At 37.3% G+C, this 26680-nt stretch overlaps 1 protein-coding gene across 1 annotated transcript in view; it reads right to left on the bottom strand.

Moving 5' to 3' along the window:
* The window catches only part of CNTNAP5 (contactin associated protein family member 5), a 472018-nt gene that overhangs the window by 137065 nt on the left and 308273 nt on the right, over positions 1-26680 (bottom strand). The window contains exon 12 of the mRNA XM_058195711.1: positions 11650-11769. Within this exon, the coding sequence (XP_058051694.1) occupies positions 11650-11769 (120 nt within the window). The remainder of the gene's footprint in view (positions 1-11649; positions 11770-26680) is intronic.

Genomic DNA, 26680 nt, shown 5'->3' with positions numbered 1-26680 from the left:
TTTAAAGGTCCATCAACTTTATATTTACTCTACTGTTCAAGTCTTGCACAGCTGCTAATAAGTCTGTGAAAAATCAGATAAAAGACAAAATTCAGGGAAGGTGAAGACTAAAGCAAAGGGGTAAAACGAAGATCAACAGTGATTTCAGTTTACAAAAGCAAGTGTAAAATATTGAAGAAAACATGATATGATAGTCATAGCAGAATTTGAAGAGAATCTCTTTGGACAAAGAGAGGATGGAGATCAGTTCCCAGCACAGAACAGTTGTTCCTCCTGGGGAGACCAAAAGACAGCCATCTCTGTTGGGTTTTGAGCAGCGGTGGAATTCAAAATTTTTTTATTTTATGGGCGTTGCTTGGTGGGCGTGATGTGGCTTGGTAGGTATGGCTTGGTGGGCATGGATATTGCAAAATCTCTATTCTCACACCACTCCTAGGGGAAGGACATTGCAAAATCCCCATTCCCACGCCACTCTGGGCCAGCCAAAGGGGGTATTTGCAGGTTCTTTGAACTACTCAAAATTTCTGCTACCTGTTCTCCAGAACCTGTCAGAACTTGCTGAATTGCACTCCTGGTTTTGAGCACTGGGAAACTAAAAAACAGCCATCTTGCTCAAACCATGGTCAGCATTTTTAAAAAGATGCAGGTCATCCTCGACTTATGACCACAATTGAGCCCAACATTTATGTTGCTAAGTGAAAAATTTGTTAAGTGAGTTTTGCCCCATTTTATGACCTTTCTTGCCACATTTGTTAAGTGAATCATTGCAGTTGTTAAGTTAATACTGTAACACAGTTGTTAAGTGGCTTCCCCATTGACTTTGCTTGCTAGAAGTTTGCAAAAAGTGATCGCAGTGTCTCTGCAGCCATCATAAACATGACCAGTAGCTGAGTGTCTGAATTTTGATCGCATGACCACTGGGATGCTGCAATGGTCATAAGTTTGAAAAATGGTCATAAGTCACTTTTTTTCAGTGCCACTGTAACTTCGAACGGTCATTAAAAAAACTGTTATAAGTCGAGGACTACCTGTATTAATTTGGCATCCTTCCCTTTCTAATCACATTAAGAAATTGCTTATTAATTACTTTTCAATGATTATAAACCTTTGGATGAACAAGTTTGAAAATCCGAGTGAATCTGCAATCAATCATTAATGAAACAAAATAGTAACTATCAGCTTTAGAACTTATTTTAAAAAGACAAACAAAAAAATGAACAAGAAAATGTTGATAAAAAAATTGATTTTAGAAAGCTAAAAAACAGACTAAGGATCCTGATACATTTGAAATAAGTTTTTTTGCACTTAATTACCAGTATAAAGAATCCTTTCTGTAGGAAAATGTTTTTGTTTTGATTTTTTTTTTACAAAAAATATAGTACAATTTTAAAAATTGGACACTAGAGGGAACTAAAGATTTCAGTTAAAAAAGAAGACTACATAAACTTAATTAACAGTTACATAATGGTGCAAAATATGCTAACAATGGAAATATTAAAAGATACTTTCAAAAAAGGGAGAGAAAAAATAATATTAGCATTCTCAATAGCTACATCTGCCTTTATGGATGGATTGTATCTAAAAGAAGTTGCAGAAGAGGAAGAAGTTTTGGCTGAAAAAACAGAAAGTGAGCTGAAAGTGTGCTATAAAAATGACATGGAAAAAGATGTTACACTGACACACACCAAAAACGGCCTGATGCTTGAATAATAAAAAGGGACATAAAAACCAATAAATTGAGAAATATTTTTTTTGAACATTGAACTTAGAAAAGAGAACTGTTAAACCTCTGAAGAATCTTGTGAGAATGGGCAAAGAAGAAATGAAAAGAAGTAGAGTTCTATGACATTATTTGAAGGGATTAAATATCAACATCGTTAAAAACAGAAGGGATTATCTCTGGTAGCCTTAATGGACTTCTGCTGATCTGGACTGAATAATGAGAGTCTAATGATTTGTTTATAGATAGGAGATAAAATATGGGAAGAAGAGAAGATTTGCTGTGTTTTAAGAGGATGAAAAGTTACTAAAATTGTTTGTACTTGTGATGAAGAACGAAGCCATTTCTTTACATCTATCTTTTCCTTTACTATATTCTTATTGTTTCTTTTTTTTCTATGTTTTTGTTCTTTTCTGCACTATTCTATTGTTTTTCTTTTTATTCCTTTAGCTGGTATTAGAATAGAATAGAATAGAATAGAATAGAATAGAATAGAATAGAATAGAATAGAATAGATTTTTTTATTGGCCAAGTGTGATTGGACACACAAGGAATTTGTCTTGGTGCATATGCTCTCAGTGTACATAAAAGAAAAGATACGTTCATCAAGGTACAACATTTACAACACAATTGATGGTCAATATATCAATATAAATCATAAGGATTGCCAGCAACAAGTTATAGTCATACAGTCATAAGTGGAAAGAGATTGGTGATGGGAACTATGAAACGATTAATAGTAGTGCAGATTCAGTAAATAGTCTGACAGTGTTGAAGGTATTAGTTTTTAATCTTTTAATTGTTTGATAAAGTTAGCATAGAAATAAATACTGCTCTTATGATTTACAGTGTTGGTCCTTGAGCACAGTTATTTAGACCAATTGAATCATAATCACAACAAACAAGGTAGCAGTTAGTAAGTATCTCAATGACTTTGACTGATCTTGAAAAAGTTAAAACAGTTTGGATATGATTAGCATTGGGAGAGTGCCAGGAAATCTCAGGGTTGTATGCTAGGCTGCAAAGCTGGAAATATAAATATACAGTAATTGGGAGGTGGGAGTGTCAGGGGCTAATTCTCCCAGTGTTCAATTATACCGCCAGGTCGATGTTTTCACCTCTACTGCTTCTTGGAACTCAAGTGAGGTGACTGCATTTCAGAAGCTTAACTTGGTGGCAGGTGTTTTTTTTTTTATGGTTTCTGTAGTTTTAAGTTTTAATGTTGTTTTGTTATTGACATTCTTTTAATCCTTAATTGGGAGCCACCCAGAATTTGAAATGACTTCACAAGAAATTAGCATTATGGGTAATCTATACTTGAAGGCTGCCAGAAAATCATTTCCCAGAGTTTGTGAAGAGAAAAAGGATGACGACGAGGAGAAATGATTTAGACCAGGCTTACTGCCAGTGGTGGGATTCAGCCAGTTTGCACCACTTCAGGAAAATCGGTTGTTAACTTTCTGAGCAGTTTGGCAAACTGGTTGTTAGAAGAAATCATTAGGGTAGAGAACCGGTTGTTAAATTACTTGAATCCCACCACTGCTTACTGCCAATTAGTTTTTCAACTATCTGCTATTTTGCAAAACAATTTGTATTACTAAGACTGCTCAGTCACAATATATATAATTAAAGCTGCTCTAATCTCTACAATTTCGGCAATATATAAAAGCTGTGTTGGAGCGCCTACACTATTACTATCTTTAAATAAAGTTCCTGGAGCTTCTATGCTGAGAATTAATTTTTATTTACAGTTAAAAAATTATATCAAGATGGATATGGGTAATTTGCAGATAATTTTGAATAATGAGTCAGAATATTAGCCCAAATGCATTGGTTTGGATCTTAAAGAATGTTAAATAAGCATTCATCACCTTCACTGAGATTAATTGAACAAATAAGTCCTGTCTGTGTATACTGGACAACCCAGAAGGAATAGCACGGATTTGATTTTAATACTGGCATTAATATTGGAAATGAAATACAATGGAAATAATTCTGATTTATATGTTTGGAGTCTGTTTTACATTAACAGTGTTTTAGTTTAGTATTCATAAGTTTATTAATAGGGAGCTTATAAAAAATTAAGTGCCTCTCTTAAAATCCTCTGTGGGAAACAAGTTTACATTATCTATGAATTTACTTACTTATAGTGGCAAAATGTCTGAAATCAGTAGGATTGTGGTAAAGATTTAATTTGTTAATTAAAATTTGGGAAAATGTAATATATTTAATTAGGTAATTAATGTGAAATCAACTCCTTCCTTCCTCCCTCCTTTCCTCCCTTTTATTATTATTATTTTATTTTGCTTTCTGTATTATCATATATTATTATTCTTGGTTGTTGCTTTTTTGGCTTCTGCTATAGATTAAAAAGCAATAAAACAATTGCAAATGGTTTCGATCCACAGCCTGCCATCAAAACAACTCTTTAAACTCTGTTTTAATATATGACAGCAATATGGAGCAAGGCAGAAGAATAGCAAATGACAAAATATTAACTTTGGCTTCCCTAAATTATTCTTTCTGCATATATGTTACAATAATTGGCAAAACACAGGTTCAAACATTATTCAACATAAAAATCACTTAGTGACCAGAGCTAATCATTACTTCTCGGTCCAACATATCCCATAATTTATTATTAGGAAAAACTGATGATTGTCAGGGGGAAAAAAACCACAATGCACAAATAAAATAGAGTTTGCCATTGATCGTCTTTAGTTCAATCAACAATGCCACATTTTCTCTGGGAAGTCAGGAGATGGAGTAGGATATGATAGCATGTGGACAGAATCTGTTTAATACAATATTGGAGTCTTTATTATGTCCTAGGGGCAGCATGATCGCTTAGCAGTTAAGATGCTGGACTTGTCATCTGGAAAGCCTCAAACTGGATTTGAGACCCTAGTGTCACATGACGGGGTGAGCGCCCGTTTTCACCTAGCACCTGCTCACCTAGCAATTGGAAAGAATGAAAATGCAAGTAGATAATAAATACCACTTTGGTGGGGAGGAAACTGTGCTCTGTGACATCATGCTGGCAACAGGATCACGGAAACACTGCCAGACAGCACTGGCTCAGGTCTTTGAAATGGAGATGAGTGCTTATCCCCTATAGTGGCAACCACTAGCAGTGTAAAATCCGCAGGGACTCCTTTCTTTTCCTTCCTTTCCAATTATTTCCTAGGGTTTACACATCTTTATTATTATTGGAGTGTTTACTATGTTCTAGAGCTCACACTTTTTGTTGAAGAATGTCTATTCTTCATAGTCATAGTTGTGAATAGTGCAAATTGATGTGAAGCCTCCTTGGCTGCGGGATGTGGCCTCAACAGCTCTCTAAAACAATGATAGCTAACTTTTTCTGGATCGAGTGACCGAAGTGTGTACGTGTGCACACAAATGCGTGCACATGCACCCAAACCCCCAAAATGCAATGCGTGCATGGTGCCTGCACATGCCCCCTGCCCCCTGCAATGTGTTTGCGGACCCCCCCCACATGTGCCCCACCCCTATGCATGTGTACACAATCCCCACGTATGCATCCTGCCCCTCCATGCATGCACAGCAGAGACCCGATGACCAGCTGGCTGGCAGGAGCCATGCACGTATGTGTGGCAGAGATGAATTGGGGCAGAGAGAGGGCGCTACGTGCCACCTGTGGCACACGTGCCTTAGGTTTGCCATCATAGCTCTAAAAGAATGTAAATGACCAGCTGTCTGCAAGGAGTATAAATCCTTCCATTCCACACCATCCAATCAAAGCTGAAGAAGCTTCTTGGATGAGAAGTAAAACATCTTCAAAGAAATAATAATAAACAAACAAACAAACTAGAAAGTCCAGTTGCTTTTTGAAAGAAAGTACCTTTTGGGACAACCGTGATCTGGATGATTGAGAATCTTCATAGACTTTTAGCTATGCACTTTGGGATGAACACCCTTCGAATGGTGTGGGAGTATGAACAGAGTTTCAGAAAAATTGCAAACTACAGGAACCATTTGCGCTTCAGTTTGAGATGCAGACAGCACAAACTCATCTCTAACAGCCTGCACCTATCTACAACAGTGAAGGGACACAGGACACAAAACATTCTGCAGCCAAGGAAGTTCCAAATCCAGTTGCACTACTGAGGTGACGTGAGGACACAGCTGAACCTCCAAGTGGCCTCAATGACGCTAAAAGAATGCAAGTGACCAGCTGTCTGCAAGGAGTATAAATCCTTCCATTTCCCATCATCCAGTCAGAGCTGAAGAAGCTTCTGGATGAAAAATGAAACATGTTCAGAGAAAAACAGAAAATCCAGTTGCCTTTGGAAAGAATGTACCTTTGAGACATTTTTGTTGAAGATATCTATTAAAGATACCCAGATATCTGTAGACATAGAAAAATGTCATAAAACAAACTGAGTGGCAGAATCATTGCCAAAATCCATTTCTCTTCATCAAGTTCTCATTGCATCTTATCTTTTCTAGCTCCAGCCAAATGAGGGCCAGAAGTATTTCACAGAAATATTTCAATATCTTCTGTCTCAGATGTGTTCAATATTATTTTCCTCTTCTTCCCCTTCCTAAAACACACTAATCAACTTAAATGAGTCATTTTGGCAAATCATGTCCAAGTATACTTAATTCTAGGTTTCTTAGTCAAGAAACAAGTGAATGGAATATATTTTAACATGAACCTTTTTTAGTAAAATAATATTTTTTAAAAATGGCAACTGGGATAAGATCAACCAGCACTCTGTTCCCACTTTTTGAAAATTTTTGAGAAATCAACAGCGTTCAAATTTTCACTTGGCCTAATACAAAATTTGAAATTTGATAATGGTGCTTTAAGCACATAATATTATTTGCCCAGTCATGTGTCTGAGGAGCACAAATAAATATCTATGGAGATTCCTGTCATAGTTGTACCTAAAGATGCTTTTTCAAAAGGCAACTTGAATTTTCTTTGGTTTTTTTCTTAAAGATATTTTGCTTTTCATTCAAAAAACTTCTTTAGTTATGAAGCAGCTTTTGAAGTGAAGAGAAGTCTTCAAGGAAAAACAAAAAAAGTTCAGGTTGCCTTTTGAAAAACACCTCTGGAGCAGCACTGATATTTTACATGTAATAAAATTATGTGCATAATTTCCTTCCATCTTGGAGGGAAAATGAGTTGTCTTTCACACTATGGCCAATGAATCGAATGATGAGATTTCACAGTGCTAAAGAAAGGATATTTGGCTAGGAATCAGTTATTTTTTATGGCATTCTCTTTGGTTTTTCTTTTGTCTTTCTTTTTTGGCACTACCATTGGTTGTTTCAAGAAAAAGACCACAAAGACGATAACTTTCTTTCACTAATGGATAAATATCTGGCCAACTTAAAATTAAGCATTGATCTTGTCATATACCAAGTTCTAAGTGTTATTGATTTCTTAGCCCAGACTCTGACTAAAACAAAACTGCAACTCTTAGGGAAATATAACAATACCCTAATTTGGGGTTCGATAACTAAAAATAGTTCAGATTAGTGGGATGAAAACATGGTCCCCTTGTGGACATGGAGAGTTCATTTTTTTTAGGTTCTTTGGAATAAAACTGTAATTTAATAACCAATATAGCCTATGGCATGACTGAATATAGTTATTATAGGGTTAAAAAGGTAAAGGTTCCCCTCGCACATATGTGCTAGTCGTTGCCGACTCTAGGGAGGGGTGCTCATCTCCGTTTCAAAGTCAAGGAGCCAGCGCTGTCCAAAGACGTCTCCGTGGTCATGTGGCCAGCATGACTCAGCGCCAAAGACACACGGAACGCTGTTACCTTCCCACCAAAGGTGGTCCCTATTTTTTCTACTTGCATTTTTACGTGCTTTCGAAACTGCTAGGTTGGCAGAAGCTGGGACAAGTAACGGGAGCTCACCCCGTTACACGGCAACACTAGGGATTCGAACCGCTGAGCTGCCGACCTTTCGATCAACAAGCTCAAAATTTTTTTTTACTACTGGTTCTGTGGGCGTGGCTTGGTGGGCACGGTGTGGCTTGGTGGGCGTGGCTTGGTGGGAGTGGCAGGGGAAGGATATTGCAAAATCTCCATTCCCACCCCACTCCTTGGGGAAGGATATTGCAAATCTCTATTGCCATCCCACTCTGGGGCCAACCAGAGGTGGTATTTGCTGGTTCTCCAACTACTCAAAATTTCCGCTACCAGTTCTCCAGAAACTGTCAGAACTTGCTGGATTTCACCCCTGCTTTGTTGCCTTTGAAACGTTTATTAGATACATGAAATATGATCTAGGTTTTTATGGATGTAGAAACTGCACATGAGAAGATCTCCACACAGGATGATGCAATTTCCAAAAGTCCATTTCCCAGGGTCAACCCCAGGAAGAAAAGGCTTGTATTCACTTCTCACTCACACTTCTCTTGAGCTTGGCCTAGTAAAATGGCTGCAATTGCTAAAAAAGCATGGACCTGATGCAAAGAACACAAAAAAAGAAAAGTTTGTGCAGCTTGATAATGCAGAAGTCAAACACCAAGAAAGAGTTGTGAGAACAAGGAAGCAGGCTTGTGTAGAAGTGCTAACATTTGCTGACGCTATCTGCTATAACTAGATAAGGTAAAAGGAACTCTATGTTGCCAAGGAAGGACTGCTGTTGATACAGGACATCATTATCTGACCAAGTTTGCAACATTACAGTATAGGTTTCTTCCCACCTCTCCACAGTTACAGCAAATTTGGCGCAAAGCAGAGTGTGTGGCTTTCATTCATTAAAAAGGATAATGGATTTATTATTTTCCTCTCCAACTCCTTCTAGGACACTAACTTATAAGTTATATTCCTTGACTAGTTAAACTAGAAAGGACTAGAAGACAATTGAGATATGTTTATGTATGTGAACATACGCACATCATTAAGGCACACATTTATGTGCATTCTCACTTAAGTATGGATATTTGGGCTTTTCTTCTGCTCTATGGGAATGCCACTGTATTCATAGGTCAACCACCAACATACAATATCTTAATGGAGGTAGGGCTAGGAAGAATAAGTATCGTATCACTTCTACTCATAATTTTAAGTTTTCAAAAAAAAAATGCCTGAACATTTCAAAGTCTGATAATAGATGAGGAAGAACTTGAAGAGAGGAGATAATTTATTTTCTTCTTTATATTACTTGGGATTCTTCATAATTTAGATTGTATTCTAATTTTGCTGCTTTTCTTTGCAGATGCTAGAATGAGAGTGAATCACCTGCAGGCAGTACTTCAAGGATATAACCATTTGATATATAAATCTACTAGGCAATTGTTAAGAAAATAAATTCCAGCAATTGCCATAAGCAAGATGCAAACATTATTTTAATCAAAGAAGCAAAATCTGATTTTTGCGCATCTTTCCTATCCACATAGAATAATGGGCTGAATATTTCATGGTGGTAGAAATGGTTGCTATCCATCTCTTGCTATTGTAATAGACTAGTCTGCTCTCTGGATGTTTGCTTTTGACCTTCTCAGAAACAGTCTCATACCACATCACCTTCATTTTGATATTTTCCTTCTTGAGTTTTCATGAAAGAGATACTTATATTTTCCCTTCCCCTTTCCTCCTCTCTCAAAATGTGTGGTCCTTGAAGGATATGTCATGAGCAGTGATGGGATTCAAGTAATTTAACAACTGGTTCTCTGCCCTAATGATTTTTTCCAACAACCAGTTTGCCAAACTGCTCAGAAAGTTAACAACCGGTTCTCCCGAAGTGGTGCGAACTGGCTGAATCCCACCACTGGTCACGACTTCAATTTGTGTTTCTGGGCTTCAGTAGTCAGGTTTGTGTCTTCTGTACATTGAGGCCAAAATACCACAAACACACACACCAATTTCCTTAAATTTCCCTAAATATTGTTCCTGTACTGCACAATCTAAAAATCAACAAATCCATTGTTTTGTAAGAATGTACTTGCTCAAAACACAAGATATTTTTTTAAATATTTTCTTTAAACGTATCTTGAGCTGGATGGAACAAGCTTATGTGTGAACAGATGCACAAACAATGTAGTTGAGAAACAGATCAATTCTGACATTTTTCCACAATGGATCTTCTGATCAATTATCAGACTCTATAGTATCATTGCTGCAATGCAATTATTGGAATGTCATAATTATGAAGCACAAAAGGGCACACATTTCATACACAGCATACAAAATCCAAAGGAAGCTTGACTGAATTCATACAGATTGCCTTTTACATTTATATTAGAAATCTAACTTTGTATACATGTCTTCCCTATACCTAATTCTAAAAAGGATAGTTTGACTATTCGTTTCGGTTCTAATAGAATATCAAGAAAACAAATTTTAAGCAATATTAGAAACGTACACTGCACCACAATTCCTCAGAGACTCATGCTAACTCATCAATGGCCACCACAAATAGACTGATGTCTCATTATAATAAGGCCGGTGAATGGCGCAGGCTGGTAAGGCCTGTTATTAAGAACAGCCTGTTATTAAGAACACAAAGCCTGCAATTACTGCAGGTTCGAGCCCGGCCCAAGGTTGACTCAGCCTTCCATCCTTTATAAGGTAGGTAAAATGAGGACCCAGATTGTTGGGGGGGCAATAAGTTGACTTTGTAAAAATATACAAATAGAATGAGACTATTGCCTTATACACTGTAAGCCGCCCTGAGTCTTCGGAGAAGGGCGGGGTATAAATGTAAACAAAAAAAAAAAAAGGCATCAAAGGAATCCTCCAACCATGGTTTGAGTCAAATGTAATAACATCTTGATGAAACAAAACAGGATCAGATTTAAGACCTCTCTCTCTCTCTCTCGTTCTCTCTCCCCACCCACCCCCAAAATGGAAAAAAACATAAGACATACTGGAATTTAATTTCAGCAGGCAGCCCAATACCACAAGATGCATTTAAGCATGAAGTTACATGTGACCATCAGATATAAATGTTTTGCCTAAAGTACAATGTGTGAAGCAGCTCTGATCACTCCTGCAACACCCACATTACCCCTGTAGAAATTAGTTGTCAAAAATAATGATCAAAATTATTATTTAACAAACATATGTGTTTTGCCATATGATGTAGTTGCATATATACAGCCCATGAAATTTATGCATTACGTTAGGCTTTTCATTGAGCCTATAAATACAGTAACCCTTTTAGCTGTCATCTGATTTATGGGGTAGATCCCATGATAACGTAGCTGATATTTTTTTCCCTTTATTGATTGGCCTTCTATGTCCATTGAGTCTGGAATCATTATTCTATCACACCCCGTACCATGCATCAGTTCTCCTCATATCTCATTTCTATTACAAGTGCAATGTAAGAACAGAACAAACAAAAGCAATAAACCACTGATATGCTGTGGTTCTGCTTCTATTTCTGAAATCTGGTATGATCTGTATGCCTTAGAAGACTTTGAGAGTTTTGATTTTCAGGAAAGGAGAAATCTCTGATTACATATTGCTTTCCCTAATAACGATAACATTATTTCACATTTATGTAACATAGAAAGATTCTTTGAAATAGGTCAGTAATTGATACCACCACTGCAGACCTAAGTGCCTTGATTTTCTTCAACCACCTCGTTTCCATGAGCTCCATGAATTGGGTAAGTTCCCATCACTGTCTTGGCTCCTGCCCACCTAGCAGTTCGGAAACATGCAAATGCAAGTAGATTAATAGGTACCACTTTGGTGTGAAAGTAATAGCGTATCATGCACCTTTGGCATATATCCATGCTGGCCACATGACTATGAAAATTGTCTTCAGACAACGCTGGTTCCCTTGGCCAAGAAACAGAGATGAGCACTGCATCCTAAAGTCAGACATGACTGATAGGGAAAACTTTATCTTACAACAATGCAATAAATTTCAGGCCATGCAATAAACAACAAACCATTTATGATAAATACAGAAGCGGGATTTTTTACCTGTTATATTGCAGTATACCAAAAGTGGGGGAAGTGGACCACTCGCATCAGAGTCAATGTGGAAGAAACCAGATGTTTTTCCTTGGTGTCGATAAGTTTCACAGGATTGCTCATAAATAGCTGAAAGGAAAAGAAATAGTTTCTTAAGGCAAATATCAAAATAAGAGTTTGGGATTGGTGAGATAAATTATTATTGTTTCAATATATTTATTTTATTTTAATTATTTATCAAATTTCTTTTTTTTTTTACAATTGACTTAGTTTTATTTTTTTATTAAGTTTTTATAATTAAACAGTTCTTATCCACCACTTAAACATGACTGTGATCATTTTTATATCCTCCTAATGTTACATTCTATTTAGAGTTCTATTCCCTTTTTTTTCTTCTATTTTTGATCCAATTGTACCATTTCTCCCATATTATGTAAAAATCCAAATCCATCAATCCTTTAAATTCAAGAGTCATTTTGTCCATTTTAACATAACATAACATAACATAACATAACATAACATAACATAACATAACATAACATAACATAACATAACATAACATAACATAACATAACATAACATAACAACAGAGTTGGAAGGGACCTTGGAGGTCTTCTAGTCCAACCCCCTGCCCAGGCAGGAAACCCTACACCATTTCAGACAAATGGTTATCCAACATTTTCTTTAAAAAATCCAGTGTTGGAGCATTTACAACTTCTGCAGGCAAGTTGTTTCACTGATTATTTGTTCTAACTATCAGGAAATTTATCCTTAGTTCCAAGTCACTTCTCTCCTTGATTAGCTTCCACCCATTGCTTCTTGTTCTACCCTCAGGTGCTTTGGAGAATAGTTTGACTCCCTCTTCTTTGTGGCAACCCCTGAGATATTGGAACACTGCAATCATGTATCCCCTAGTCCTTCTTTTCATTAAACTAGGCATACCGAGTTCCTGCAACTGTTCTTGATATGTTTTAGTCTCCAGTCCCCTAATCATCTTTGTTGCTCTTCTCTGTACTCTTTCTAGAGTCTCCACATTTTTTTTACATCATGGCGACCAAAACTGAATGCAATATTCCAAGTGTGGCCTTACCAAGGCATTATAAAGTGGTATTAACATTTCACGTGATCTTGATTCTATCCCTCTGTTTATGCAGCCCAGAACTGTTGGCTTTTTTGGCAGCTGCTGCATTTTGGCGCAGTCCAATCCTTTTTTTAATTATTAAATCTTCAGAGGATATGTTTTGATTTCTCCAACATTGTACAAAATTTATCAAATGTATTTATCAAATTTTTATACCACCTATCATACTTGTATGATTTTTATGTCTATCTCACTGCTGGTTGGCTGGATTAAAACTGTACAAACAGTTGAGCTTGTCCAGAAAAATGTCTTTACCATAATTATTTCTTTCACATTACTGACATTAAGAAGGACATGGTAAGTGCATCATGAATCAGCAAAATAAGCTACCTTCTGATAGAGGTGTCACAGTCAGAAAACAGTGCTGTATCAACTTAAAACAGTCCTACATTATGTGTTCTTTAAGCAGAAACAAACTAATCTTTATCAGTAGACAATGTGGATGGGAACAAATCCTTATCTCATTCACACAGATTTTTCCTCCAATATGGAGATTTTAATTTAGTGTAATCTTGATACAGTTAATGTATTTTTTTTTCCTTTAGGCATTATTTTTCCTTAGATATTTGAAAGGTAAGGGTCGGTTGGTAATAAGAATACTACAATATGTCTGATGAAATGGCTCAGCAATAAGAGTTGAGCAGAGTACACAGATTACTCTAGCTAGATGGTTTTTGCTTTTATTTTTATGTACAGGTTTTCAAACTGAAATTGGTCTCCAAGTGGTCTTAAATGGGAATGGAATAACCAAATTATAATCTATTTAAACAATTCAGTCCCAAAATATTGCTCCCAATCAGCTGAGAGCTGGTTGGATGGGAGCTAGAAGATTATAGCAAAGAGCTTATTAGAAATGGGGGGGGGGTTTCGGATCCTGAAGCACAGAGCAATCCTAAAGGAAAAGGAACTGAAATCAGTATTAGAAGTTCAGTGGGAAGTACCGTATCTAGGAATAAGTGAAATCCCAACCTAGCAAACTAGAAAGGCCAATTGGGAAGCAAAAGTAGGGGAACAGTTAGCCTAATAGTATAGAATGTAATTCTGAGATTTATGCTAATGTTCTTCTGCAGAATGTTTGTGAGAAGCATTGCACTCGGTCAAGAAAACTTAATCAGCATTCAATATCTATGGGTGAATATAAGCAAGGTAAAGAACAAGGATTTTTTTAAAAAATGGTATTAGAAAATTCCAGAGACTTGAGGGAAATCTGTTCTACATCTGAAGTAAGGATTGCCACATTTCCAAGCAACTTTCATATCTATCATTTTTGTGACAGAAAACAACCATGTACGAATTTTATTTAGTTTGGTTGATTTTAATTTAATTCATTAAACTTAATAAATCTGCCCACTCCAGAAAATTCTGGATTTTATTGTTACTAGCACAGAATGCTTTTCATTCTATTTCTGATTCTTTCTCTCATATTATCACATAAGACCCAAGGAAGGGTTGCTTCCGGTTCACACCGGTTCAGGAGAACTGTTAGTAAAGGCGGTGGGAGGCTCTGCCCACCCATCCAGAAGTCATCAAATACACTTTGTGCATGCGCGAGCGAACCGGTAGTAAAGGTAAGTAAAACCCACCACTGGACAGTTTGGATATAGAGCTGGGATTCCTCACCCCAGAAATAATAGTGATGAGATCCTCTGAGCAACATCTTGGTAAAAATAGTAAAAAACTAGCACCTTCTTCACCTATTATACTACAACAATTAGTATTGCTATCATGTATATTACATAAAGTAGTACTGTACAAAGAGGTACAGTAAGGGAAAAAAGAGATAATATATTGAAATGTGTTGACAGTTGAGGCCAATGAAAGATGGGTCATCAAGAAAAGTAAATACTGAGAGCTTTGATATTCTGTTACAACCTGAACTGCATATTCCTTAAATAAACTTGGGAATAATTTATTGTTTGCCTCATACATTTAAACGTGAATTGCAATGGCCTGCCAAAAGCATTTCATGTGATAAGGACAGTTCAAAGTATACAATGTTCTTTGCCTAAGTGATTCCTTGATTCTATGTGCTGCCTCTTTTCTAGTTGTGAATTCCAGTGTTTGCCTAGGTCCCAGATTTGATCTAACTTTCAAGTATGGAAAAAATAGATTTTCATTCCCTGGGGTGGAATATAAACTGAGTTTGAGGGGCATTTTCTAAATTTAAATAGAAAGAAGGAGAGACTGATTTGTGCAAAAGATGTTATGTTTTATTTTATTGTATTTGTAATTTTCTTCTAACAAACAACAAAAAAGTAAAGCCATTTCTGATTTTCCTGCCCTTATGTATGGGAGAATGAAATGCCAATTTCCCAACTTTTCCTTTGAAACCAGGTACTGAGTAAGATTGAAGTATTTCTAAAATGACACATATTGGATTCAGGCTTTTCTGAAGTTCAGTATTCAGAAAGAAAATCAAGTGAATTCTGCATAATCAAAATATATACATCACTAAGAAGAGCACTCACACTCTTGTTTTTAGAATAATCATTGAATAAACATTTATTTTAGTTCATTAGTTATAACATCTTGCTTAATGTTGTTGGTTTTGCTTTTGCTTTTCTTTGCTTTGTTTTTCTTTAGCTGTTGAGATGCCTACACAGTTACATGAAAGTTAATTGATAGGAGTTTTTTTGTCTCCGCAGGAGGCAAGAATGTTTTGAAAATATTTTGCAAATGTTCAAGAAAGCGTAGAAATTTATTCCTTGTAATAAATGAGTAAATGCTACTGGCGCTAGAGATAAAATATAAAAATGAGATGAAAATAGGAATCATTATTATACAATGTAAAATCTGTATTTGTGTTGCCCTGAAATCATCTACACAGAGAAAATATTTTGAAGAAAAGCAGGGCCAAGAAATGGACAATGTGTGGGACAACTTTTAAAATTCTTTTGTTCTTTTATTTTATTTAATGTTACTTTTCTTTAATAGCTCACTGATTTTTTTTTTCATATCTGTGGATAAACCTAAATAATACAATCATCTTAATAAAGATTGGCAATAAACAGTTCTTTTTTTTCATAAAACAATTATTGTAACATTTTAGTACTTTCCTATATGCTGATACTTTTAATTTGGTCTAAGAAAGAAAATGGTTCTTATTTCTTTCAATAGTTTAGCCAACACGTGTATTTCCTGGTAAAATGTGATTCTCAAGCATTGTGCAGGTTACTTTTCTTTAAACCTTTCTGAGTGCAACCATTTGAATTATTAGATGACAATTAATGTTGGATGATTCAACTTTGGCTGACTTACTGTATATGTACTGCTATCTTAAGTTAACCAAGGATATTTCTCAAATGCTAAAGTATTTATTTATTGCCTAGGCTAGGGAATATAAAACCATCCTGTGGTACCCATCAGATACTCTGGAAACATACTCTGCAAGTCAGAAGTTCAAAGAGACTTAATGATATTAAAGATAGGCAGTTAACAGGCCTCTGAAAAGTGACTTATATTTGTTTTAATTAAGCAGTTCATCTTCAGGAAACAACAGACTATGTCTCAATAAATATTTTGGACAGTCTCAAACTACTTTGGGCCAGTGCTACAGAAATCTCTTTTTCCCCCCTCCAAATATTGGCTTAAGGTCTTCCATACTTAGATGGCTTGGAAATTGCCCATACCTACTCAGCCTGGAAGAGATTTAGTGCATGAGGCAAGCAGTAATTCCTGTACAAGGATCATTAAAACTTTTGAAAGTGTTCCAAAGGAGATTCCAGAGAATTGGTTTAGGTATATACAGCAATGTTTGCTATAGTCATCAAATCTGGAAATCGTTTAGTGCATGTCAAGGATGCTACAGACAAGCCACATAGTTATAGCGACATATTATAGAAGTGTATGCCACTACTACATGAGGAGACATCTCTCGGCCTCTTCCCATATCACAAGCTCTATGGAAGAAGGCAAAGAAAGCTCTGAAGCAGGTTGTGGCAAAACACTATGGTTCCTTCAGTCTTACAAGTGAGGGGAACACTGCAGTTTTGAAGGAGTGAATCATTGCTTTCTTTGAAGCTTTGCATGTTACAGAAACCCCAAAGACATCTTGATACTTCATACATATGTGGAAGACACAAGGAATTGCCTGAGTCTTATCTCTGATCTAACTATTTCACAATATAAATATGTGATCTCAGTGGTTAAATCCAATTTTTTTTTACTACTGGTTCCGTGGGCGTGGCTTGGTGGGCATGGCAGGGGAAGGATACTGCAAAATTTCCATTTCCACCCCACTCCAGGGGAAGGATACTGCAAAATCCCCACTCCCACCCCACTCTGGGTCCAGCCAGAGGTGGTATTTGCTGGTTCTCCAAACTACTCAAAATTTCCACTACCGGTTCCCAAGAACCTGTCAGAACTTGCTGGATTTCACCCTTGTGTGGTCTCCTAGCAATGATCTCCAAGCATTTGCCAACATTATATGGAAATGTCAAAGACTGAAATAAATATATTTTTCACAGAAAATAGGCACTGTACTATGGTCTCCACAAGAACAAAGGGAATATAGCAGGCCAACAATGATTGGAAAATCATTGTAATGACATTTTTCATCTATACACATAATTTATTAATTTCCTAAAAGTACATTTTGAAGTGGACATTTTGCCAGTCATGAATGTTATACTTTGCTTTAAAGAAAATACAGAAAAGTAAAAGGATGGCATTAATACCATATATTGGATTGGCTGTCTGCTATTTCTAGAAACTGCTCTCTGCCATCAGTTTTTAATGATCTTTTCAAATCTATTTTACAATCATGTATTCTGAACAAACAAAAAGGAGTGTGAATCCCCATTCATTAGTAATGAAGGAGAATGGTTTTATAGGGTATTTGTGCCCACAAAAGGGATTATTAGACACGAACTAATAAAAGAAAATGCATATTCTAAAAACGAAGTGTACTATTGTAGTAGGCTTAAATGACATAGCACATTTCCAGAGTATACATAATTGTTTCCAAGGAAAAGAGAGAGAGGCGTGAGCACATATACTGTATGTAGGTGGTTGTGTGTGTGTATGTATGTATGTATGTATGCATATAGTACACACACATACACATGTACACACACATTTCAGTTGTTTCTCTTTCCTTAATTAATTTCCTGGCACTATGGAACATGATATTCTGCAATTACTATATGCAGAGCTTCAAGTAATATCCATGCACATTTCACTATACTGTATTCCAAATTATTGGAAAAGAGTTCATGGCCCTGTTCTGGTATTACAATATCTTCTCAGTATGTACAATATATATGGAATTGTCAGGTAAAAAAACCCTATCCCTGTAGAAAGCCAATTCAAGTGGATTTGAACTCAAATATAATAATATATTGTGTGTACAATACCACATATTTTTTTTCCAAATCTGATTTTGTCTTTGGACTAGTTAATTGTTCATATATTCTCCTTTATTTCCTTTGTAATTTAATAGCTGTGATATGCTGATAGTTTAAGTCATTTGTTACTTTATTACCGAAGGCTGAGCATTTTCTCTATATGACATGCAGCTGTGGCTCTTTAAGTTCTCAGCTGTAAGAAAGAGATAAATATTCTAATAAAGAACCAGGAACTCTAATTGCTCAAAATTCAAGAAGAAGTGAAGAAAGAAGAAACATTAAACAGATGACAATTCATGAACAATATTGATTTGGCTATTCAATAGGACTTTATTTCTATCCAAATTTAGTCACATCACCAAGCAGCAAACCTTATTTTTGAACCAAGAAGACAAATGGCAAGTTTCTTCCCATTATCATTTTAGCATGTTCTTCTTCATGAAAATATATATTTAATATTGAAGCCACAGGTGATAATCCTAGACATACATACATATATTGGTTCCATACTATTAATAAATTACTTGTAATGGAGTGATTTCTCATACCGATAGCTTTTCTTTTCATATTCATCCAGATATATTTATGTAGACCAGTGATTCTCAACCTCTTCTTCACCACCGACCCTCTTTAAATACCTTTTATGGCCATGGCCATGGACCCCCCCTTCCACAATTTAACTCAAGGAAATCATAACATTTCCTCAAGCCTTTGCAGACCCTCTGTAATGACACTGTGGGGATCCACTGAGGCAGACTTTCTGTGAGACCTGATCCTTCCATAGATGCAATCCAGCCATGTAGTGCTATAATCCGAACTGCAATCCAGGTCAAATTGCTAACCGACAACTTCACATTTGATATACTTTCTTTTACATCTTGTAAAATCTTTAGTTTCATCCTCATTTGTTTCACTAGAAGAAATTGTTTATTTATCTTTGCCATTCATTATGCACCTTTTCATCAATTCTTACAGGGACTGTTTGGAATAGGAAACAAAAATGACTTTCTCCCTTGTATGTAACCACAACATAAACAATTTCTAAAGTGCAACTTTTTTTCCCTACCATGTCACCATAATATTACCTATAAAATCTGTTAGACATTTTTCCACCCATTCCTTGAATGGAGGTCAGGTGACTTAAATAATTCAGTATAAAAGCAATAAAACCACCAGGAGAGAGATTAGAAACCAAAGCAGCAAATTTCAGGCCAGTGTTGTTTTCTGTTAAGGAAGGATGGAGAACAGTCAAACTGAGTGGTGGGAAAAGAGCAACCTAACTAAGCAGCCATCAATTCCCTGGCAAACCTTCTCTTTCCATGAGAGAAACACCAAAACAATTTCCATTATTTTTAAAGTTATGGATTTCTCTGATAAGAAGCTGAAATTGCCAGTCCTGTTCTTGTGTTGATCCATTTCAGTATAATCTTATATGGATGGCATCTAGAAACTTATACAAAGATGAACAATGACATTTCACTTGCAATGTGACTTCTATGTCATGCTTTCAAGCCCCAAAAGCTGTCTTCAAAAGATTGCCTTCTGGAAGGAACTCTTCTTTGATAATATAGTAGCTCCCTGTAGAATTGTGCATTTCAGCAGCTGAGCCTAGAAACCAGAACTAAGTGTCACCTTGAAAAAACATTACATATTTCCTTCTGATTCCAAGAGAGATGCTGGGAGGGTAAAGCTGGTTTCCAGGAGATCAAAACTACAAACGTAGTTGTATGAAAGTTTATTACAAATGATGGCTAACTTGCTCAGATGGAAAACTCATCAGTCAGATGTTTCTAATTTTCAGCCCTGTGATCTGATAGGCAAAATTAAGGTTGTTTTTTAAAAAATCAGTAATGTTACTGAAGTTTTATTTTAATAGCCCCCCCCAAAAAAGATAATAAACAACAAAAGGAAAAAAATTCTACTTCTCTCAGTGCTTTAGCAGCAAAAACAAAAAGAGCCAGGAAATGAAATCAAAATGCTCACCCTTGTAATACAATTGCCATGTTAAATGGCAAACAGAAATGGAATCTGTGCTTATATATTTTAAAAAAATGACTTTGACAGGCCTCATAGTTGACAGACTAATAAAATTCCTGCTGCAGTGTGCTAGGATGACAGATGGCTGGTTTTCTCCTTAAGAAAATTACATATTTTCTCATGCAATGCTAAAAAAAGATAGCTTTTAATGATCCCAAATGTTTGAACCTCTAGTAGAGTGTTCATACGAAGTTATTTCAGTGGCATTACATCTTTCCAAAGAGAAAACAATGTTAATCTAACCAGTGGTGGGATTCAAGTAATTTAACAACTGGTTCTCTGCCCTAATGTTTTCTTTCAACAACCAGTTTGCCAAACTGCTCAGAAAGTTAACAACCAGTTCTCCCGAAGTGGTGCGAACTGGCTGAATCCTACCACTGAATCTAACTTACAAAACGAAGTACAACTAACATTTTTTTCTCCAAATATATATACACAAAGGGTACCCATATAACCTTTTTTTCACCAGATTTCTCAAGGTAGAAGTTTTGATGGGTGATGCCAGAAAATGATCAATTTTATATTTAGAAAGCCACTAAGCGACATCATCATCAACAACAACAACAACAAAACACTCTATACTACAAGAACAGATTGCTAAAAGCAATTGTAGAAAAAGAAAAGAAAAAAAGTAAAATCAGGCACTTTTGGAACATTTTAATTTGTGTTTGTGCCCAGGAAATGTGAATTAAACTAGATAATTTCATTTTTTATTATTAAGCAGCCCACAGAAACTCTGTTACTGGAAAGCATGTACTGTAAATATTGCAAATAAAATATAAGTTTCTTATCTTCAAGAGTAATTTCAAGTGTAGTTATAAGATGCACTGGTTGGACTCCTCAAGCAACTGAAGCACTTAAACTCATCTGATCACCTTTCTGCCTATGGCCTGGCAGGATGGAAATGAAGATGGTTGTTCTAAATTTCTTCTGCACAAAGGCCCTCATTCTGAGATATTCTGAGACCGTTCCTGTCCTATTGTTTTCTTTCATTATAAGTGCTTGTATATAATGTTGTGACAAAAATAAAAAAATAATCTCTCAAACTACTTTTGGTGGCTTTCCATAACTGGACATTTGAAACCCTAGAAAATCACGGCTGCAGGGATTTTCTAAGAAATTAAGATTTTACCCTTATAATTACCTAGCAGAACAACAAAGATCAGTATAAACATTGAAATATTGTGGCTCCAATCAACCAAGAAGGGAGGGAGAGATAATACTCACCCTCTCTCTCTCTCTCTCTCTCTCTCTCTCTCTCACACACACACACACACACACACACACACACACACACTTACAAATATATAATATTTGAACAGTTTGGGCAGCTTTAGATTAAATTTTCAAATATTTATGATGCTAGAAAGATTTCAATTTAAATATACTGTGTGATAATAGCAATAGCACTTAGAGCAGGGGTGAAATGCTACCAGTTCAGACCGTTTCAGGCAAACCAGTATCAGATATTGGGGCTGGTTTGCTGAACTGATAGCAATCGCTGGCTGGCCACGCCCCCAAACCAATCCGCAGCATGCAGTCCGCCATGCTTGCCCGCCTTCCACACAGCCTTCTCGGCATCCGTGTGGCCAGCTTGCAAAGGCAGGCAACTGGAAGGCCATGTGGAAGGCAGGCAAGCATGGCAGGGCTGCGGGGAAGGGAGCTAGCAGCCTAATCCCTTCCCTGCAGCCCTGCCATGCTTCCCTGCCTTCCATGCTGGCAGTCCCATATGCCCACTTGCCTTCCAAGGTCAGCATCCAGCCCAGCCCGGCCAGTGAGTGGGCGGCTGGCCCTTTGTGGAGAAGCGCTCAGCTGCTCAGAGGGACACGGTGAGGCTCGCTCACTTGTTGGGCCTGGTGCACTCGGCTTCCATGGGGCCTTTGGCTGATTGCCGCCCACTTGCCTTCCCCTCTGCCTCAGGTCCCGCCTGCCCTCCTGAAGCACTGCCACGCTGCCACCATTCTCTTTGTTCCTTCTCCTGCCATGAAACGAAAGCAAACAGCAGCGGGGTTGCTTCGGGAGGTTGCTTCGGGCAGGCAGATGTCTGCAGCCATGCATGGAGGGAGGGCAGTGAGAATGGCAGCAGTGGGCAAGGGAGCACCAAGAAAAAGGGCTACCTGAACTGGCCCGACTGGGTAAGCACCGCCACCCAGGCTGAAGGCTCTGTGGTGGCGCAGCTGTGCTTGGCCTCGGTGAGACTCAAACTGCCGAACTGCTGGCAGCTGGCAGTCAGCAGATGTAGTCTGAAGTACTGCATTCTAACTACTGCACCACCATGTCTCTCAGCTTTTGACAATACACTAAACCTAAATCCAAGTAGTTTAAGAATATCTCCCATACAATTAGTTGCCCAGGTAATTCTAGTGCCTTCACATACCCTCCTTCAGATATCCTACAAAAGAAAGCAAAAGGAGGGAAAATTTCTCAGTAGTGTGGTTCAATGTAAGGGTTATATTCCCCACAAAGGAATGTTTGGGATGTGGTTTAAGGACATTTCCCTTCCTCTAAGTATCGATACAGTGTTGTGCTTTGTTTAATTTTAATTTATTCTCTTTTGAAGTGACTTATGGCTTTCATTATTTTATTTTTTATTCCACATTTTTAAAAATCCTTGTAATTTGCCCAGAGAAGTTTAGTAAATGGGCTGGTAATGAAGATGATGGTAGTAGCAACAATGATGATGGCAATAATAATTCTAATAATTTCCAATTCAAACTAGAGAAACCAGAACAAAAAGAAGGCAAAAAAGATGTCTATCCTAAAAAAAACATGTTATTAAAAACTTGCACACTTTGGCAGAATAATATTTGGTGTTTTCAGAGGCTGTCACTTTCTTCCTCTCTTCTTTTCAGATCATGGAATCTATTTATTTTATTACCAGTTATCCATTCAGTGAGATGGCTGCTTGCTGATTTTTATATAGGCAAGACTGTAGCTTTGTGCTTCAAGCTGAGCTTCAAAAAATTCCACATGTGCTGTATTGATTGTGAATAAAAGGTGATGGGGAACAAAACTAGGAAAGTACAGCTGGCTCAGCAGCAGTTGTCAGTGTGAGAAATCTAAAAATTATTCAAGGGAAAAAGTAATAGAAGAATACAGGAAAAAAAGGCTTAGTTGGGGAAAATGTTATTGAGATTGCAAAACAAATCACAAACATGGGAAGACTCACAAACTCAACAGCATTTATTTGTAAAGTAAAAAAAAAAGCATTACATATATCAGGGGTCAATAACAGGAATCATTGATTTCAGAACGCTGCCCCACAGCTCACCAAATTCCAAATGACCAAATTACATTAAAATGTAATTTATTTTATTTTGTTTAAAATATTGCATCAGTCATCAAATCCCACACAAGAATGCTGGAATCCTGAGATATCTGAAAAGGTTGTCTGAATAATTTGTTGATGATACAAAATTTTACAATGCATTAATAGTACCCTGGGTTCAAATCCAGGAAACATAAAATTAATATTAATATTGAAAATGCTAAAGTTTGGTCACATTGTAATAAAATTACAGCCAATCTGAAGAAATAGACTGGATGTATTTCAGAATATATTATCAATGTTCTAGGCCCAATTTGTTCTATCGGGAAGATGGATCACTCCTCTATGTTGGTCCAAGATTGTGTGCAGGTTCCCGTTTACATTAGGTAGAAGTTCACACAGACAAAAATGTGGAGTACACATCAGTCTTTTGCTATTTCCAATTTGGATATCTGATATTGATTCAATCTCTGATTGAGACATCAGAGAGACATTCAAAGATTTTCTCAAGAGTTCAAGATCAAATGAATCTCAGGAAAATGACATTCTAGAGCAAGGCTGACATTCTAGAGCAAACCACTGTGGTCACTAACTGGTGGTCCATAGACCACTGGTGGTACGCGAGAAAAATTTGGTGGTCTGCAGAAAAAAATATTTGCGCTTTTTATATTGCACTAAATCAGGGGTCCTCAAACTATGGTCCCTGGGCTGGATACATGCAATGAATGGTTGTAAGAGAGTCTCCCCCTTTGGGGTCTTTTTGTGTGGGTCAGAGAGGGGCAGAAATTCTGACTTGGGGTCTGCTTCAGCCTCCTAGTACGGGGCTTTGGGCAAAGGCTAGAATGAAGTGCCACTTGTGGCAAAGAGCTGGAGGGCCTTGTTCCAATGGAACTTGCTGACCATCTCAGCCCGCTGAGCCTTCAGGTGCCGGTACCTGGCCTTGCACTCCGACAGGTCTTCCCTCTGCTTGGAAAGCCTATGCTCGTAGTCCTCAATGAGGTGCTTGTGCTGAGCCTCCTTGGTCAGATCCAATTTGAACTGAGCCAGCTGTTTTCCCAACTCTTTCTCGTGGTGGCTGCTTAGCTCCAACAACTGCTTCCTGTTGGGGCCCTAAGGAGTCTGGGGAGGCAAGGAGTGGCTGGGAGCGGAAGGGCGAGTAGAGGCTAGTGAGGCGCCCCTCCCTGTGAGTGACATCAAGTTGGCCACCCCCCCAGTCACATGACAACCTAGCCACCCCAACCCAGCCGGTCATTAGGTAGATCATATTAGTGGTCCGCAGGATTTAAAATTATGAATTTAGTGGTCCCTGAAGTCCAAAAGGTTGGTGACCCCTGTTCTAGAGCATAGAGGCAGCAGAAAAAATATCCCACTTCTAGAGTACAATGAGATGCCATAGTTTAATCAGTGGAACCCAGTGCATGTCCACCCTGCCTAATCTAATAGGATGGGCAGCAATAATTGGAGGCAATCTGTGTTATAAATTACTGGACTCAAACTATGTATAGATTTATAGGTGGTAACCAACATCTTAAATTGCACCTAGAAGTCCACTGGTAACCATGAAATGGAACTGTTACATAGGTTTACAACTTGCATAGCCACATCAGCTCTAGTTGTTTTTTTTTAATTGAACAGGAGGAAACTATTACCTTATACAACTATATGTCTCTAGTGATGGCATGAACTGTATGATGGGTGGTTTAATTCACTGTATGAGCAGATCTAAGCCCCCATCTAAAAGTATCCATGTATTCTTAGATGTCACATGTTCTACAACACAGTCCCTGGATAGCAGGAATCCTATTAACAGCCTGCTAGAGGAAAAAATTCTATACATTCTGGGCATGTATTTATTTATTATACTTGTCTACTTCATATTCCCTAGATTCAAGTTGGATTACTACAGTTGAACAATAAAATCCATAAAATTAATCCACCCTATAAGCCAGTTACAACTAAAAAACAAAACAAAAATGACTGCTCAACTGCCTTGTCACTCACCAAGTGCAAACTTAAATAGAATAACTTTCACAGCCTTCTGAAAGATCAATACAGCGAGATCTTAGGAAATAGGGTGTTGCAAATCATTGGGGCAGCAATAGGAATGTTCTGCCTTTGGATTCCCAACAATTTTTACTTATCATAATGTTAAGGTAGCTAAAATCTGTTTGAGAAGAAGGTTCTATAGGGTTACAGAAAAAGCTTTTTAGGTCAGAACCAAAATTTTGAATTAGTCTTACAAATTTATTGGCAAACAGCATGGTGAGCATAATGTTAGCATTAGGCTGCTAAAAGGGTTCATACCTCTTAACAGCTGTGTTTTGGACCAAATGTAGTTTCCAGATTTCCAGGTTAACTTCAAAGCTAGACCCAAATAGAGTATGGGTTACATTACTCTAAATGTATAATAATGAAGAAAAAAAAAACTATTGCTGCCAGTAGATCCTGATTCAGAAAAGAGTATAATTGATGCATCAGCAAATACTGCTCAACTATAGTGTTGCAGTTGCCATGGTTTTACTTGCTCCTCAAACATAAGACGTGACTTCAAAACAACTCCATAATGTTATGAGCCACGGTGGTGCAGGGGTTAGAATGCAGTACTGCAGGCTACTTCTGCTGCCTGCCAGCTGCCTGCAATTTGGCAGTTCAAATCTCACCAGGCTCAAGGTTGACTCAGCCTTCCATCTTTCTGAGGTGGGTAAAATTGTTGGGGGCTGCGGTGTGGCTCAGGCTGTAAGAAGCCTGTTATTAAAACACAGCTGCCTGCAATTACTGCAGGTTCTAGTCTCACCAGGTCCAAGGTTGACTCAGCCTTCCATCCTTTATAAGGTAGGTAAAATGAGGACCCAGATTGTTGTGGGGGGGGCAATAAGTTGACTTTGTAAATATACAAATAGAATGAGACTATTGCCTTACACACTGTAAGCCGCCCTGAGTCTTGGGAGAAGGGCAGGATATAAATGTAAATTAAAAAAAATGTTGATTCTGTAAACCACTTAGAGAGGGCTGAAGAGCACTGTGAAGCAGTCTATAAGTCTAAGTGCTATTGCTATAATCATGGACCTGCTCATTCAGGTGAAATACAATGCCACCTAGAACACTAGAATTGAAGAGTTCAGAAGGATACCTTTTAGTAATGAATACCAATGAGGGGTCAACAAGACCAGGAATGTCTCATCCTCTCCATTGAGATTGAAAACTTAATGCAAATTTGATTTCATGACGAGGTCTGAATTCTGAATGGAA

Source organism: Ahaetulla prasina, chromosome 1 (genome assembly GCF_028640845.1).
Source record: "Ahaetulla prasina isolate Xishuangbanna chromosome 1, ASM2864084v1, whole genome shotgun sequence".
NCBI classification, from domain to species: Eukaryota; Metazoa; Chordata; class Lepidosauria; order Squamata; family Colubridae; genus Ahaetulla; species Ahaetulla prasina.
This window is presented reverse-complemented; position numbering and strand designations above follow the sequence as displayed.